The sequence below is a fragment of the Aulonocara sp. 'chitande type north' Nkhata Bay genome, linkage group LG3, assembly GCF_057382095.1.
Source record: "Aulonocara sp. 'chitande type north' Nkhata Bay isolate Kocher_YH1m ecotype deep benthic linkage group LG3, A_spYH_male_GT1.1, whole genome shotgun sequence".
NCBI lineage: Eukaryota > Metazoa > Chordata > Actinopteri > Cichliformes > Cichlidae > Aulonocara > Aulonocara sp. 'chitande type north' Nkhata Bay.
This window is the reverse complement of record NC_141346.1, coordinates 76313429-76331963: the sequence shown is the minus strand read 5'-3', so window position 1 is coordinate 76331963 and position 18535 is coordinate 76313429. Positions and strand designations below refer to the sequence as shown.

The 18535-nt window shown below is 42.7% G+C and overlaps 1 protein-coding gene across 3 annotated transcripts in view; it reads left to right on the top strand.

Moving 5' to 3' along the window:
* Positions 1-4240: 4240 nt before the first annotated feature.
* LOC147337049 (protein NLRC3-like) overlaps positions 4241-18535 on the top strand; it is a 646813-nt gene continuing 632518 nt past the window's right edge. Inside the window, exons 1-5 of one of the 3 annotated variants that reach the window (XM_086287143.1) lie at positions 4241-4359; positions 5709-5787; positions 5949-6141; positions 6305-8099; positions 8593-8766. In XM_086287143.1, coding sequence (XP_086143269.1) covers positions 4241-4359; positions 5709-5787; positions 5949-6141; positions 6305-8099; positions 8593-8766 — 2360 coding nt within the window. Of the gene's footprint in view, positions 4360-4614; positions 4717-5708; positions 5788-5948; positions 6154-6304; positions 8100-8592; positions 8767-18535 lie in introns of those variants that run through there. The other 2 variants (XM_086287137.1, XM_086287145.1) reach the window with 2 other exon arrangements.

Genomic DNA, 18535 nt, shown 5'->3' with positions numbered 1-18535 from the left:
AGCAACACTGTGTCGACACAGTATCGGTACAGTTTGGGGAATGTGCTGAAACGCTTCACGAAGCCTCATCTACCCATCACTAAACAAAACTAACCTCAAACCTGAAATCCTTAGAAAGATATGCAGGGAGACGTGAAGGAGACGACACAGACGAACCAGCGACGAACACGAGACAACACACACTATAAATACACAGAGGGGAAACTACACACAGGAGGGAGGCACGGCCGATTCTGATTGACAAGACGAGACAGGGGAAACGCAAACTGAACACTCTGGCATAAGACACAGACCTTCACAATAAAACAGGAAATGCAGAAGGAAGCCACATAACAAACCCTAAAACTAGAACTCAGGAAACACTAAAAAACTAAGGAACCATGAGAAGAAACCAAAACTCAAAAAACACTGGGCCACCCACCCAGGACCATAACACTTCAGATCTGAGCAAGCACGCTGCCATGGGAACGTGACATTGACAGAGAAACCCCCGGATCCTCCCCCTGACATGACCGCTGTGGGCAGACCTCCACCCGCCCCACTCGGGAGTGGAAACACAAAACATTATTTTATGTCATGTGCTGGAATATACAGGAAATAGGTTTAAATGTTAAACACATTTCATCAAGTCAAAAACAGCTATAATATAATTTAATCTTTTCTTGATGCATAAAATAAAAAGATTAAAAACAATAAAACAATTAAAAGAAAGGCTTTTTAATTTGATTCATTTCTATATGATGGATTATGCAGAAAAAAGTCTCGGGCTGAAACGTCTACTTTCTACTTTATTACGTATTCAAGTCGTGTTTTTTTAAAGAGTAAAGTAACCAAATACTTTTGAAAATAAGTAATCAGTAAAGACATGGGATTACTTAGTAACTGAGTGCTTATTTCCAGTAACTTGAGCAGCACAGCTTGTAATGAAGTAAATGTTGTGTATGATGTGAATGAAAGAGAGCCTGGTGAGGTGAGTCAGTCTTTACACAGCTCTGTTAACAACATGTTGTTGCTGCTGCACAAAGATCAGGAATGCTGCAAACTGAATCTCTGCTGCAGGCAGTGACTCGTTTTTCTAGTTTAAACTTCCCTGGAAGATTGTTCAACTTGAAAACAGCCAACATCATTATCAACTCATGTGATCAGTGACGTCTGCTTTCAGCACTGACAGATAGACAGGATATATAATAATAATAATCAAATGCTGATTTTTTTTTCAGCCCTTTGTCTGAATGCTAATCCAGCTGTGTGTGTTTGTAATGACAGTAAATAAATGTCAGACTTACAGCTCCTGCTTTACTGCATTAAAGTGATCAGATGAGTTCAGCACTTTGACATGGATGGTAGTGAAAGCAGGAAATGACAAATGTAGCACAGCAGCAGCGTTTAACAGAAACTCTGGGATGAACATCATTCATAGAACAGCTTCCAGCTTCTTTTGCTCGGCTACAGTTTGGATGGATTTGCAGATGCAACAAGACTAAAATGGTTAGGGTCAGGAGGTCAAAGGTCAGAGCTCCTGTGGGTCTGAGGGCGGCCTCACGCTGGAGAAGGATGAAGGAGTCTGACCTGAGCCAGTGTTTGACATGAACACATCAGCACTGCTGTCAGTGAGCCTAACGACAGCCGTTAGCATCATTTCAGTGTTTCAGTCATAAAAACACTTCCTGTCTCTGTGGTGGTTACAGTGACATCATGCAGTTTGTGCTTTGACCTCCAGAGGGCGACAAATCAGCACAGACAGAGAGCTCCATTCAAACTTTGCTGCCATCAGGAATAATTCTTCAAATATAATCATCAGTGTTTGAGCAGTTATGATATCAGGGACAATCTAGACATGTGTGACAATACTGAACATGTCACATGACACACCTCAAACATCATGTGATCCACTCTCAGTCTGCACTTTCATTCATGACTTCAACAGGTTGAAATGAGCTTTGAAGAAACATTCAGTGAAATAAATCTTTCATGGATTCATGTGAGCAGCAGATGAACTTTGTACCAACAACATCTTCAATAACAGAGTCTGAATGAAGCTCAGGTGTTGATGCTGCTCACTGATTGGACGCTTGCTTTCAGCTCTGCTCTCAGTCTTTACTGCACAGGTGAAGGTAGAAAGTGTGACTGGATCTATAGACTGGAAACAGAGAAACATGCTGAACATTTGAAGCTTTGCAGCAGAAATGTTCATGTTACAAATACAGCAGAGCTGATCTGGGATCAGTGTGTTCACACCTGCAGCTACAACAAGGTTTCATGTCTCCACACGTCAGCATGTGAACTTTACTCTGACTCAGTCTGAGCAGTCAGACGGCATATTTTTAAAGTTAACACATCAGCACACACAGAGCTGAGCCCCTCCCACCTGTGCTGAGTTTCAGGTGGAGCCCCGCCTCCTTCCAGGAAGCAGCTCACCTGTGTGTCCGTGTTTAGTGTCCAGGTGTGGAGTGGAGCTTGTTGTTGGTGTGTGAAGAAACTGTAAGTTTGCTTTGTTTCCTCCTTTAACAGTTTGTCTTTAGGAACTTTACTGTTTGTTCAGCTCGTGTTTGATTTCTTCACACAACAAACTGTGTGTGTTTGTATTTCCGGTCTCTCCATTAAAGTCAGTGTGTAATGTTTCCTGGCTAACATCAGCTGTGTGCAGCTTAGTTCAGCACAAATCTGCCGCTCCATAGTTCACGGTAACGGACTCACAGCTGGACCAACGAGGCCGAGTGTGTCCGCCACTCTGAGCTACGTTCGTGTTTGTGTACTTGTAGTTTGTACTTTGAGTTCACTCAGAGCCCACAGAGGACGCAGCGTACGTGATGACGTCACAGCCCTTTACCTCCTTTACTGTCACTGTGATTAATATTTACACACGAGACACCTGCAGAGCTCTGACGCTAAGCTAGCACACAGCATGCTAATGCTAAGCTAATGCTAAGCTAGCCACACAGCATGCTAACACTAAGCTAATGCTAAGCTAACGCTAAGCTAACACTAAGCTAACGCTAAGCTAGCCAAGAAGCCAGAGTGAGGTTAAAGCTGAGTAAACACTGACCCCAGACCAGCACCGTGATAAAGTGAGCTGCTGCTGCTGAACTTGAACAGGTAACAAAGTGATGAGCAGTCAGGCTGCAGGTTTCTACCTGTTCATGTTTCTACAGTAGAATCACTTTGAAGTGTCTTTGTGCTGTTTCATCTTTGATTTGTGTTCATAAACACTCAGAGAAACATCACGTGACCTCATCAGGATCTGTGTTGGTGTGTGGGGCTGTACCTCAGCTTTATGTTGTTACATGCTCATTTGTTCATTTTACACAGTAACATCAAAGTAATGTTATGAGGAGTAATGAAGTAACGTACTCCATTACTTTTAATCAAAGTGTTCTGTGTAATATGTGTAATAATGACTGTTTTGAGTAATGACCAACACTGATCACAACAAAGAGGAAATGCCTCCAACATGCACAAACATTTGAGCCACAACATGCAGTTAATGTGCACAAATGTCTTTGATATGCTGCTCAGTGATGGTGGTGACTGTCAGAGCAGAGCTACTGAGAATCAATAAGTAATATCAATGATGGGATCAGAATCACTAAATTCTTCTCATCCCTGTCAGTATCATACATGTGCTGTATAATGTGATAAATGTAGAGGTGCTGGCTGTTCTCTCACTCTGCTGTTTAGCTGTAAAGGACGCCTCCCTGCCTTTGTCTCATTCATGACCTTTAATAGTCTCTTCTAACATGCAGAGATCTGTATGATCTGTTTCATAGAGTCTAACCAGCCTGTACAGGTAACAACAACAGTCACTGCATCACTGACACACAAACGTCATCTCTGTCAATAACAACATTCATACATGGAATAAAAACACATCAGTGGATCATTGCTGGAGCTGATGTTTGTGCTCCTGGTGCAAAGGCTCTCAGTTTCCTCCTTGAAATAACATCAGTGGTGGGTCAGCGACATGCTTTCTTTCCCTCTCAGGTTTAAATATCTGGGACTCTCCACCGTTTGGTTTTAGAGCTGAAGAAGCTTCTCTGATGAAACGTCTTCCAGAAACTTAAAGACGTCTCTTTTCTCTCCAAGCTCCTTAGATCACATGACCTGGATGACTGAACCTACAGACATATTGACCTGGTTTCATGGTCACATGACAGGTCAGAGGTCAGCGACTGTAACTCAGTTCCTCCTGTTAATGTGAACTCACTGAGTGTTTGTGGTTTACCTCTCAGACTGACTGAAGATGATGATGGAGGAAGAGGAGGACAGAGCAGAGTCTGCAGGGTCCAGCTGTCCGTCTGTGAGGAGTGACTGGTCCAAAGGTTATAATCCAGACTTCAGTGGTGAACCTGGAGCAACGAGGTCAGAGAGCTGAACTCACTGAGTAACAGAAATAATTCTGCACTGACATTATAATCAGTGTTGACTCTGGTTGATTGTCTGACTGTGTTTGTGAGCTGAGAGGAAATGAAAATGAGTTTGTAACAAAAATCAGTTTTGTCCAGTTTTCTTGTAAAAAGCTGAACTCTAATCTAAGAGGATGTTACTGACAGGAAACAGCTGCATTATCTGCAGTCTGTGTGATCACAGCTGCTTCAATCATGTTTGTGTCTGCAGAGGTCAGAGGTCACAGTCTGCAGGGTCCAGCTGTCCGTCTGTGAGGAGTGACCGGTCCAAAGGTGACCCTCCATTCTTCAGTGGTGAACCTGGAGCAACGAGGTCAGAGAGCTGTGATGACTCCTTTACATGTTTGTGTTTCCTGGATAAATATGACCTGAAACATCCTCAGATTGTTACAAAGATTCATTAAAAAGAAAACAATGAAAGAGAAAAGATCCAAATGTTCGACTTGGTCATTTGCTGTTTGAGGACAGTGATGCTCATATCTGTGGGGAAAGTGTGACCTGAGTGGGTTCATGTTTGTCTTTAAAGAACAGAGCTGCTCTGATTCTCTTTGTGTCTGATCTGTTAAACAGTCTGAGAGGTCACACAGAGACCCAGCAGCTAAAGCCTGGATCATACTGGCTGCTGTTACTCCATCAGGACAACACTGAACCACAGTGGTGTGGATGTAGTGGATAAATCCCACCATACTGATGCTCAGAGTTAACCACAGGGAACAAAACCAGATGTTACCTTCAGATTGTGACCTTTGGAGTGGACGATGCAGATTTCAATAGAGAATAAATGTTGTTGTTTTTCAGCTGTGAAGAAAGAATCTAATTTTCTGAACTTAAGAATTTATGATGCTGGAAACAACATGGAGACTATAACACAACATTTCCACTGTGTTCATAGAATGAATGTAAAACTGTCAGACATTCATTAAATATGCAAAATGTCTACAGAAGCATCAGAGGGTCAGACGTGAAGCACTCAGTGATTTTGATCAAATGACTCATCAGTTATTGATCTGTACTACACTGATCTACCACGTTAGTAAAGCTGGTGTTCTGGTGGTGGAGGGAGACTCGGATCATGTTCTGGTTTTGGAGCAGTGATCTGCTGATGGTTCAGTTTGATGAGCTTCTTCAAAATCATCCCTGACATCACCACTGAAAGGACGTCCATGAAAACAGACTGAAAATTACTGATATGTTCACAATCTGAGAGTTTAAAACTTGACAGACTTGATTCAGATGAAGTTATTTGAGCAGAAACTCCTGGATCTTTATCCTGTGTTGATCTAATCCTTCATGGTTCCTCCACAGAGTGGACCAGCAGAGCTCAGAGGGTCCCAGTGGTCAGTCTGCCCAGCAGCATCAAACACAGCTGGACTCCATATTTATGGTCTGTACATGTACAACAACTACTGTTACATCTGTTCTGTTCACAGTCATCTCCATGCTGCTCTTTGTAGACCAGTGGATCGTCAGTGTGTCCAACATGGATCTGATGTTTGGCTCCATGATTTCAGTCTGATTGGCTCATTCATAAATATTCTGTTCCAGCTGCTGGAGGACAACATCATCACTTTTGTGAAGAACGAGCTGAAGAAGATCCAGAAGGCTCTGAATCCAAATAAGCCCCAGTGCTTGGGGTTTCAGAGGGAGGATGATGAGCAGAGGAGAAACAGCAGAGAGGCATTTGTGAAGATCACAGTGGACTTCCTGAGGAGAATGAAGCAGGAGGAGCTGGCTGACCGTCTGCAGAGACGTAAGAGGATTTATCTAAAGATTTAAGCTGCTGGATAAATGAGAGACTTGTGACACCAGTGTGTTCAGTCATTTCTCAGTGGGTCAGAAATTGTCATCAGCATTTTGTAAAATATGATTGTTAAAGTTGTATTTTTATTATTATTATTCAGAACTTCCAGCTGCTGTTTGTCATCTTAACCTTAAATCCACCCTGAAGAAGAAGTTCCAGTGTGTGTTTGAGGGCATCGCTAAAGCAGGAAACCCAACCCTCCTGAATCAGATCTACACAGAGCTCTACATCACAGAGGGAGGGACTGCAGAGGTCAATGATGAACATGAGGTCAGACAGATTGAAACAGCATCCAGGAAACCAGACAGACCAGAAACAACCATCAGACAAGAAGACATCTTTAAAGCCTCACCTGGAAGAGATGAACCAATCAGAACAGTGCTGACAAAGGGAGTGGCTGGCATTGGGAAAACAGTCTTAACACAGAAATACAGCCTGGACTGGGCTGAAGACAAAGCCAACCAGGACATCCAGTTCATATTTCCATTCACTTTCAGAAAGCTGAATGTGCTGAAAGAGGAAAAGTTCAGCTTGGTGGGACTTGTTCATCACTTCTTTACTGAAACCAAAGAAGCAGGAATCTGCAGCTTTGAAGACTTCCAGGTTGTGTTCATCTTTGATGGTCTGGATGAGTGTCGACTTCCTCTGGACTTCCACAAAACTACAATCCTAACTGACCCTAGAAAGTCCACCTCAGTGGATGTGCTGCTGATAAACCTCATCAGGGGGAAACTGCTTCCCTCTGCTCGCCTCTGGATAACCACACGACCTGCAGCAGCCAATCAGATCCCTCCTGACTGTGTTGGCATGGTGACAGAGGTCAGAGGGTTCACTGACCCACAGAAGGAGGAGTACTTCAGGAAGAGATTCAGAGATGAGGAGCAGGCCAGCAGGATCATCTCCCACATCAAGACATCACGAAGCCTCCACATCATGTGTCACATCCCAGTCTTCTGCTGGATCACTGCTACAGTTCTGGAGGATGTGCTGGAAACCAGAGAGGGAGGACAGCTGCCCAAGACCCTGACTGAGATGTACATCCACTTCCTGGTGGTTCAGGCCAAAGTGAAGAAGGTCAAGTATGATGGAGGAGCTGAGACAGATCCACACTGGAGTCCAGAGAGCAGGAAGATGATGGAGTCACTGGGAAAACTGGCTTTTGATCAGCTGCAGAAAGGAAACCTGATCTTCTATGAATCAGACCTGACAGAGTGTGGCATCGATATCAGAGCAGCCTCAGTGTACTCAGGAGTGTTCACACAGATCTTTAAAGAGGAGAGAGGACTGTACCAGGACAAGGTGTTCTGCTTCATCCATCTGAGTGTTCAGGAGTTTCTGGCTGCTCTTCATGTCCATCTGACCTTCAGCAACTCTGGACTCAATCTGATGGAACAACAACAAACAACATCCAAGCGGTCTAGTTTTTTTAGAAAAAAAGAGTCTCTCCACCAGAGTGCTGTGAACAAGGCCTTACAGAGTCCAAATGGACACCTGGACTTGTTCCTCCGCTTCCTCCTGGGTCTTTCACTGCAGACCAATCAGACTCTCCTACGAGGTCTGCTGACACAGACAGGAAGCAGCTCACTGACCAATAAGAAAACAGTTCAGTACATCAAGAAGAAGCTCAGTAAGAATCTGTCTGCAGAGAAAAGCATCAATCTGTTCCACTGTCTGAATGAACTGAATGATCGTTCTCTAGTGGAGGAGATCCAACAGTCCCTGAGATCAGGAAGTCTCTCCACAGATGAACTGTCTCCTGCTCAGTGGTCAGCTCTGGTCTTCATCTTACTGTCATCAGAAGAAGATCTGGATGTGTTTGACCTGAAGAAATACTCTGCTTCAGAGGAGGCTCTTCTGAGGCTGCTGCCAGTGGTCAAAGCCTCCAACAAAGCTCTGTAAGTACATATGTGATCATAGCTTTAGCTTTTAAATGTTTATTCTAGTTAACACAGATCAGGTGGAACAACTCAAATAAAATATCAAAAATATTAAGTGGTCATCGGTACTCAGTTTGTTCAATACTGAATACAATGGAGCACAAATTGTCCACGTTTCTGAAATATTTCTGGGTGTAACTGTCACCAAAGTGCAATTTAGACCTGGCCTGTGGTTGTTATCTAAGTGATAATCATCAATTCTACTAAAACAAATACAAAATAAAGAAGTTTGACACATTCTGTTGATATCAAAAGCACACTGAACAATTCAGTGTTGTTTTACTGCTGTTCTCTCTTCACTTCTTCTCCTCTGATTCTCTCCACATGTTGCTCTGCATCAGTGCTCAGTTTCCTGACAAAACAAGATGAAATATTGCTAAATATAATAGTATCTCATTACACTTCAACATAAGTGTTTTATTTTTGTAATTGTTTATCTGTTATTTTTCAGACTGAGTCACTGTGACCTGTCAGAGAGAAGCTGTGAAGCTCTGGCCTCAGGTCTCAGCTCTCAGACCTCTAATCTGAGACAGCTGGACCTGAGTAACAGTAACCTGAAGGATTCAGGCGTGAAGCTTCTGTCTGAAGGACTGAAGAGTCCACGCTGTACACTGGAATCTCTCAGGTGAGATCAAGCGTTTTTCTTTCATCAACTGACAGAATTAGCAGATTAATAATAAGGCAGTCCTCTAATAAGAGGAGAAGTGGAGGTGCTTTGAAGGGCAACGTACTCTTATGTTAACAAGACAGGAAGTAGTTCCTGGGAACTGCTTCCTTTGTTATTGTCTCAGTAGAAACATGATGGTGAAACAGTGATGAGTTTGCAGAGGTGGATCCACACAACACAACAATGCAGTTGCGTGCTGAAAGCAGACTTCTCACAGATTCTGAGGCTGCAGGTTTCATCACTGTCCAACCAAAATTCACTGAACCAGCAGTAAATGAACGTCCAAAACGACGCTTCATGTTTAAAAAACAGATGATCAGGGGGATTTGTGTTTACATCTTTTTTGTGTGATCTGTTCACCTGCTGTTTCAGCTGTTTGGTGGTTGTTGAGATGGTTTTGTGAACTTTTAGCTGAGATCCTGACGTTTCTGTAGATACCACACATGTCTAATTACTTTGTACAGCATGAATGGCCATAACGAGGTTTTTAACAGTAAGAAAAGTTGTAAAACTTCAGAAAATATAGTTAAAAGTCCAAAACCTTCTACGTCTGGTGGCTTGTGGTAAGGAGCAGATCAAACGAGTAAAGAATTACGTTATAATTATAAATGGCTTCAACAGCACATTCAGGTCTGTGAGACTCATTCAGACACTGAGCCGTGGCTCTGTGCTACATGCACATAGTTCTGCATCTCTGCCATTCAGACACACTTTATATATAGTTTATTTTATGTAGTATTCAATACTGAACTGTACATTTAGTCTTTTTAAAGGCAGCAAGTTTTATTCAGTGTTTTCATAAAAGCCTTATTTTTATCCATTTACTGCTATTAGGAAGAACACGTGAGGTTTAAGACCTGGACCAGTTTGAAACCTTTTGTCCTCCACAGTGGAAAATGGGTGGAAATAAAAATGGGTCTGACTTTAGCCAGCTCCTAATTTTATCAGTTCTACTCTCAGCGTCTCCTGTATATCTCCTGTATAAATGTTGCACTCAGCTTTGTGGTCTCCAATATCACTGAAATGCAGCCAGATGCTGCTCATTTTGCCTTTTCACTCTTTCCTGACACGCTTGCATTTCAATACAGCTCCCATTTCTCTGTGTACTGGTCTCTACCACTACCCTTGCTGTCTATGGGACATGTCCTCTTTCACATAATGGTATGATCCCAGTCTGTCTCTTAAAGTGATTGGCCACATGGTTTGCTCATCAGAATAAAACCTCAGCCGTGCTCACATTGATTATCAGCAAGCCTGAAAATTCATCAATATTTGACATATGAAATTATCTCATGGGCTGGATTTGGCCCACGGGCCATATGTTTGACACCCCTGGTTTACACAGTTTGGTATTCAATGTACAAGTGAGCTAGCTCTCAGCTAACTAGCAGACAAGCTAACTGCTGGGACTGCGTCTTTCTAACAAGAGCGTCAGACACTCAGACTGGTTTCCTTTGTGGATGATGATGTGTTCTCACACTGATCCTTCATGCTGATGCTGCCATCCACCCACTGCTCCTGGATTCCTCATCATCATCTCCATCAGCCCTCACAATACTCCACCTTCTTCAGCTCCATGTTCAGCAGCCTGGATGGACAGTAATTCTTTCCATGGGTTATGGTGGGACATTGAGAGCTGAAGTCAAACAGCAGTGAGAATGAAAGACTGATTCATTTCTATTTAGTCTTGTGATGTGCAGCTTTGTTCAGAGCATTAAGGCCCAGCAAAGATTACTGAGGTCATAGAGTCCTGATGAAACCTGTGTGCTTATAGAAACTGAGACCAGATGAACCAGAATAGAAGGACATTAAAATGAAGTGTCAGCTACACAAAGGCAAAGCTATTCAGTTGTTGCTGTGAGTTATTTAAATGGAGGATGGAGTCAGACTTTAAGCTGCTGGACTCAGTCACTATATCCTGTTGTCCTCATAGAACCTGGACGCACAGACTCACCTGTGACACAGTGACACACAGTGTGGGCTACACACACATTAGAAAGTGGATCAGTCACACTTGTGCAATCATTTGTTGTGCTGGGAAACCATGAACACTTTGAATAACATTAATGGCTTTGTTACAGCAACATTCAATCATGAGTTCAAAAGTAGTGCATTGTGTACTTATTTTAATAGTACTGCAGTATGAGAAGTGCAACATTCAGTGTGCAGAAACAGATCAGGTGCTTTCTAACAGCAGTGTTCCCTTTAACACAGCAGCAGTTCAAATATTTCTGTCAGTCTGAGCTGAAACATGAATCTAATCAAATATCAAATCAAAGTTCTTTGCCTCTGCCAGGACGTTAACATTTGATCTAGTTTTTTACAAAGTTCCCTCAGCGTCCAGAGCCACCAACATACCTTTGATCAACAGCAAGTGAACATTTATAAATGTGTGTTTGCAGAACAGGAAGCAGCAGAACTATTGTTCTGTTATCAGGCAGCAGCACAAACGCTCATCAGCTCATTTACTGTGCAGGACTTTGAGTGTGTGAAGTGTGTGTTTGTGCTGGATTTCCTTTGGAGAATCTCAGTCAGAAACCAGACAAAGAAAAACTCTTTCAACAGTCCAGGTTGAGTTGACAACATGAACTGCATTTATCTTCCTCTGACTGACATGTTCTTCCTCCTCTGCACCGAGCCAGCTGCTAAGACTCACAAGCTCATTGACATTTTCTGATGATAAAGAAACTCTCTTCTTCTGCACAATATGAGCAGCAACAGAGAAGAAGCTTTCACAGGTACAGATGTTGCAGCTGTGGCCAAGTACATGTGCTGCATGTTGGAGCAGCACTCTAATGGACAGGCCTCTGTACTGATGGTGGGCTCTGCTCTGTATCCACCACACTGTTCTCAGCTGAGTCTTCCTCCTGTTCACACTCTGATGAAGCACCAACAGGGCCAACTTCTTCTCTGGTGGCTCGGATGTTGTTGCTTCCACAGGTTTCCCTCCAACAACCCTCTGTTCCTGCAGTAAGTTCAGTAAGATCTGGGTAAACACTTGAGCTCCTTGAATCTGGCTCCAGCAGCAGTTTTCACATATACAATGTTGGCATTTTGCTTGCGTGTCTCCAGGTCTGTTCTGAATGTAGACTTGAATTTGACCACGTAGGCGGGGTCATCATCTGAGCTGTCCATCACCTGAGAGAGATGACAAAACACAGAATCACAGAGCATGAAACCAACGTTTCTCCTCCCAGAAGTTCAGTCACAGACCTGCAACAGAAACAAGAAGATTCAAATGACGCAGAGCTTTCATTTACTTATATCCACAAACATGTCCTCTACATATTCATGCTGTATTTACACACACATACAGAGGCTGTTTGTCTCTCACACACAGACAGGACACTGAGAAATACATCATGTTAAATATACCTGCAGGCTTCCAGCTGTGCACTTTGTCCCTGTCAGCTGTGATCGCCATGGCAACCTTGGTGTTGTGCGCGATGCAGGGACGTGTTCAAAGGCAGACGTCTGGCAGCAGCATCATATTTGATGCACTATCTGTACTGAGTGTGCTGACTTTATTTCAAATGTCCCACTGCTGTGCAACATGAATCACATGTTCTGCACGTTTCTGTAACTCCCAGGTAACCATGGTTACCCAGCCACGCCCAGTAGTCTCCAGAGAGACCAACAGCTGGTTCATGTTGTAACGCCGTGGCTTTCGTAGTCTCTCCTTTTTCTACAGCTCATGTGTTCTTCTTGTGATGCTGCGTCTTGAGGCTCATACATGCCGTCATTTGTTGATCCTAAGAACGTTCCTCAGACCGACTTCTTCAACAACAGATAACTTTAGTTGTATCAACACTGCCTCCTGGAACAGTTTAAAATGAACATGTCAAAGATCTGTACCTGTCTCCATGTTTCTGTCCCCGCCCCTTTCTCTCTGTCCTGGGTCATGTGAGCGCTGCAGTAGTATTAGGCCCACCCTCAATGCTCCCATTGGCTGAGACGCATAATGACGCCCATTTCAAGCCAGCACTGATCAACATCCCTCCTGTGACCCATGGCTTTTATATTCAGAGCCAGTGAGCACTTTCACAATAATCATGATTTTAAAAACTGTGATTAAAATAATTGCTGACGTTAATCAGTTAATGAGTTAACGAGATAATAACAGGTTAAGTTGCCCTAATAATTAGACTTTGGTGACAAACTGATGTGATCTCCATGTTTCCTTTGTTGGACTGTGGGCGAGTGTCAGAGCTGAATGTACTGAGTAACATGTAGAGTTTAAACATGTGTCAGTTCCAGTTTTAGAGCTCTAAAGTGCAGCTATCATGTTAGGAATATGTTAGGAATAGACAGGAACACTGAGCACACTGAGGTCAAATCTTTATTTTACCACTCGCTGCATTCTTGATGTTCATGAATTCAGCAGGTTCATGATTGTCTGCAGCATTAATCTCATATTTCCATTAAAAGTGTTGAATTTGACTGTTTGATGTTCTTTATGATCTCTGGCACCAGTTCATCTGTAGGCTGAGCTCAGTCCATCCAGTTAGTGAAAAGATGTTTAAAGGTCTCCTTGTTCTGTGAGTGTGCACAGATCCTGAAGCAGAAAGCCTGGGTTACAGAGAAATGATCATCACTGTGATGATGCTCATCATCTCTGACTGGGATTTGAGGTTTTGTCAAAGCAGCAAAGAAAGCCTGGCTATGTTGGACTGGGTGTGGAAGCAGCTCCCAGTTTGAGTTCAGGAGACAGACACCCTCTCTACTTTGAAGATCAGCTTCAAACTTTCCTTTTTGATAAAGCTTATAGTTCGAGCTGGATCAGGTGACCCTGAACCATCCCTTAGTTATGCTGCTATAGGCTCAGGCTGTTGGTGGACTTCCCATGATGCTCTGCTTTCTTCTCCCCACTTTTCACTCCTGATGCTTTTATATGTCACTACTGCATGTCCTTAACTTTTGTCTCTCTGTTTTGTTCTTGTCTCTCTGAGCTCATCTCTTCTCTTTCCCCTCACCCTGCAACCAGTCATGGTAGATGCTCCTCCTGGAGCCTGTTTTCACTGGGAGGATCTTTGTGTCAAAGGGAGTTCTTCTTCACACCATCACCAAGTGCTGCTCACAGTGGAGGCGGTCACCTTACACTGTTAAACAGCTTCAGATGACTGTTGTTGTCTGTTGGGTATTGTCACTTATAAATAAAGTTACATTGAATGGATGTAAATGGATAGATGTTATTGTGACAAAGAGAAAACAACTGTTGACAGATAGATTGTTGTTTTGTGTGTTTGCAGTCTTTCAGGATGTCTGATCACAGAGGAAGGCTGTACTTCTCTGGCCTCAGCTCTGAGCTCCAACCCCTCCCATCTGAGAGAGCTGGACCTGAGTTACAATCATCCTTAGCAGAGAAAAGTGGCCTACTTAGCAATAGCTGCTCAAGTTGTATAAAGAAAGGGAAAACAGTATTAGCATTAGCTGCTAATGGCAGCTTACTTAGCATAAACTGTTCACATCTTTATAATGCAAGGGAAAGGAGTCACTCATGGAAGCCTATTTAGCATTAACGTCTCACATCATTATAACACAAGGGAAAAGGGTATTAGCGTTAGCTACTAATGCTTATTCACCTCAAATTAGCTTTAGCTGCTAATGGTAGCCTACCTAGCATTAACTCCTCACTAATATAATGCTAATTCATATCAAATTAGCATTAGCTGCTCATATTGTTATAAGGAAAGAGAAAACGGTATTAGCATTAGCTACTAATAATTATTCAGCCCTAATTAGAATAAGCCTCTAAAAGCAGCCTACTTAGCATTAACTCCTCACATCGTTGTTACCCAACGGAAAAGAGTATTAGTATTAGCTACTATCATTTTTAATAAGTAAGAGAAAACAGTGTTAGCATTATTGAATAATGCTAATTCACACTAAATTAGAATTAGCTATTTACAAGAGCGTACTTAGAATTAGCCGCTCACATTGTTAAAAAGTAAGGGAAAACAGTATTAGTATTAGCACATAATGCTAATTCACGTCAAAGTAGCATTAGTTAATAATGGCAGCCTACTTAGCATTAACTGCTCACTAATATAATGCTAATTCACATCAAATTAGAATTAGCTGCTCACATTGTTAAAAGGGAAGGGAAAACAATATTAGCATTAGCTGCTAATAATTATTCACCTAATTAGAGTTAGCCCCTAATGGAAGCCTAGTTAGCATTAACTCCTGACATCGTTATAATGCAGGGGAAAAGGGTTACCATTATCAGATAATGCTAATTTACATCAAATTAACGATTGTTAATAATGGTAGACTTCGTATCATTAGCTGCTGTCGTTCTTACAAAGCAAAGGAAAACAATATGAGCATTAGCTGCTAATGCTTTTTCATCTAAAATTAGCATTAGCCACTAATGGCAGCCTACTTAGCATTAACGCCTCACTAATATAATGCTAATTCACGTCAAATTAGCATTAGCTGCTAGCATCAGCCTACCTAGCACTAGTTGTTCACATTGTTAAAAGGGAAGAGAAAACGATATTAGCATTAGCTACTAATAATTATTCACCCCTAATTAGAATTAGCCGCTAATGGCAGTATACTTAGCATTAACTCCTCACATTGTTATAATGTAAGGGAAAAGAATTAGCATTATCTAATAATGTTGACCTTGGCCCACTGGAAAAGTTCAGAACTAAAGATTTAGGAGTGTTTCTCGATAGCTCTTTCTCATTTGAGAAACAAATGAACTCTGTTATTAAAACCAGCTGTAAGGTTTATATTGTTGATTGATGCTTAGAAATATTTACTCATATATGCTTAGAGTTGTATAATCGATTGCATGATGATAGAGGTTTGATCCTGAGTAGTCTGTAAAGACTCTGTGTGCCTTCCAGAGTGCTCTGGCATGCACACAGCACTTGGGGCCATGAGAGAGGTCGTACCCTCTCTTACTGATTTATGGTGTAGGACAGGGGTCTCAAACTCTATTTAGCTGGGGGCCGCTGCAGGCAGAGTCTGGGTGAGGCTGGGCCGCATTAGGTTTTCCACAAGAAAGACATGGTTAAAAAATTCCAATCTTCTCAAATCTCTTTATTTTTATTTTTTAACACAAAATATGAAAAATAAATAAACAAATTAAGAATTAATAAGAAAATAAATCAATCTGTAATACATAAATAAAATAATAATAAGATATTTTTAGTCAGTGAACTTGTGTGTTTTTTTCAGTCTTCTATATCTGCTGTGTTTAGATTGAAATGTCTGTATTAACAGTTCTATAACCTTCTTCTGAACATGAATGGAACACTGTAGAAAATGAACTGTTCTTCTGAACATGGCTTCTCTTGCCTACTCCTTGCTGCTAGAGACCTGGCAGCGTTTCCTCCCGCATAGCCGAGCCAGATTTGGCCTGAGGGAGGAAGCAGTTGCGACCCTCAGTATGTCTTGAAGATGATCATCCGTAAGTCTGGACCTGTACTTGGACTTATTGAAGTTCAAAGTGGAGAAGAGCTTTTGGCACAAGTATGTGCTACCAAAAAGGCACATGGTCCGCTTGAACATTCGGGAAAGCCGAGGGAAACTAGGGCTCAATTCTCTCAAAAATTGTCCAAGCTTGTCTGCTTTTCCACTCACCTCCCTGAACTTTGCTTTGAGTTCAGAGTTGCACTGCAGCTCAATGAGCTCCATTTGAAGCACAGAAGGGGCATCTTGCACATCAAAGGAGAAGGGGTCCGCAAAAATGTGAAAGGTGGCTCTGTGTGTCTTGAAGTCAGCAAATCTGTGATCAAATTCCTCCTGTAGCCTCAAAATGACATCAACATACTCGTCAGCACTGAATGGTGTGCCTGCATCCACGAGTGCCTTGCATGCTGGGAAATGGCAAAGGTTTGTCTGAGAGAGCTGAGCTTTCCAGAGCGCCAGTTTTGTGGAGAATGCTCTCACGTTGTCATAGGCAGCACTGACAAGTTGCCCCTGGCCTTGTAACGTCTTGTTCAGTACATTAAGCTCATGTGTCATATCAACAAGAAAAGCTGAGTCCATGAGCCATTTGGGATCAGTTAGCACAGGAACACTAACTCCATCCTTCTCCATGAAGGCTTCACTTCTGCTCTCAACTCAAAAAGTCTCTTTAATACATTTCCCCTGCTGAGCCAACGTACCTCAGTGAAGTCGAGCACATCCCCATATTCTGACTCCATTTCCTCTAAAAAAGCACAGAACCTTCGGTGCTTTAAGCCCCTGGATCTGATTTGGTTGATGCATTTCACAACAATAGACATCACATTGTCAAACTTCAGGCATTTGCTGCAAAGGACCTGCTGATGGATGATGCAGTGCAGAGCAATGGCCTCCTCCACGCCTTCCTCTTCCAGTTTGTTTTGTGCCACCAGTCCATGTTTCCTCCCTGTCATTGATGGCGCTCCATCTGTTGTTATTCCAACAAACCTCTTCCATGGCAAACCAACATTCTCAATGGCATCACACAGCTTGTAAATATCTGCTGAGCGGTGGTCTGGCCATGCATTGGAATTACTGTGAGCAGCTCCTCCATCACTTCAAAACTGTCATCAACACCACGGACATACATTGGGAGCTGGGCAGTGTCGGTGATGTCTGTGGTCTCATCAAGAGCGACTGAGTATACACTGAAACATTTGGCTTTCTCACACAGTTGGTCATAAATGTCACTTGACAGGTCAGAAATGCGATCTGCTGCGGTGTTGGCAGAAAGGCTGATGTTGCTAAACTGACCTTTCTTTCCCGGACAGACTATATTTGCAGCCTGCAATATGCACTTTTAGACAAATGCACCTTCTGTGAATGGCTTCCCTGCTTTAGCAATCATCTCACTAACCACGTGGCTCCGACTGCTGCATTATTCTCTTTGGTTGCTTTCTTGGAGAAATCTTGCTGCCTCAGTAGATCTGTTTTAAGACTGGCAACCCGGTTCGCTCTCTCGTCTCCCTGGTATTTTGCATCCAGCTCAGCATGTCTAGTTGTGTAATGACGTTTCAAATTGTATTCCTTGTGCAGCGCAACTTTCTCTGTGCAAATAAGACAGGTCGGGGTGCCCCTGTGCTCAACAAAGAAATATTGCATTTCCCACTTTTCCTGAAATTGTCGGTGCTCATCACCAACCTTTCTCTTCACCGCAGGCTTTGAAAAAGACATGTTTGGGGCTATGTGACATTTATAATTCTACTTGGTGTCACTGTCGCATTGAAGTTTCAATCAAGCGTTTAGCCGACGGACGGGGAACGTCTCAACGCGTAGAGAACGTCATTTCTGCTTCTTTTTCTTGCAACCGTAGCACGGCGATCGGCAGATAAAAAGCCGGTAGCAGTCTCCTTTGTTTTTACGCTCGATGTTCATGTCTTTCATGACGACACGAACACCGTGGCGTTTGCAGATGGTAGAAAGTGCAGGGATAGCGAGCGCAAAAAAGGCGACTGCTCACGGCGCCGGGCTGTTGTTACAGGAGAAAGAAGCGGAAATGACACCGTGACATATAACAAATAACATCAGCTGTTTCTGATGTTAGTTGTTTTGACTGCTTTTACATTATATTGAAATATATGTAATGTTCATGTTTGCTGCAATGCAAACGCAGTGATGCAAATAAAAACATGGAGCCACAAATTACGGTGCGACCCTATAATTAGTCCGGGTTACCGGGGACTGTTGTTGCCGATGAACAGGTGTCGCTATGTGACTGCAGACTAAATTGGGCTGCATTGAGTTCATGACTTTTCTTTTATCCCGC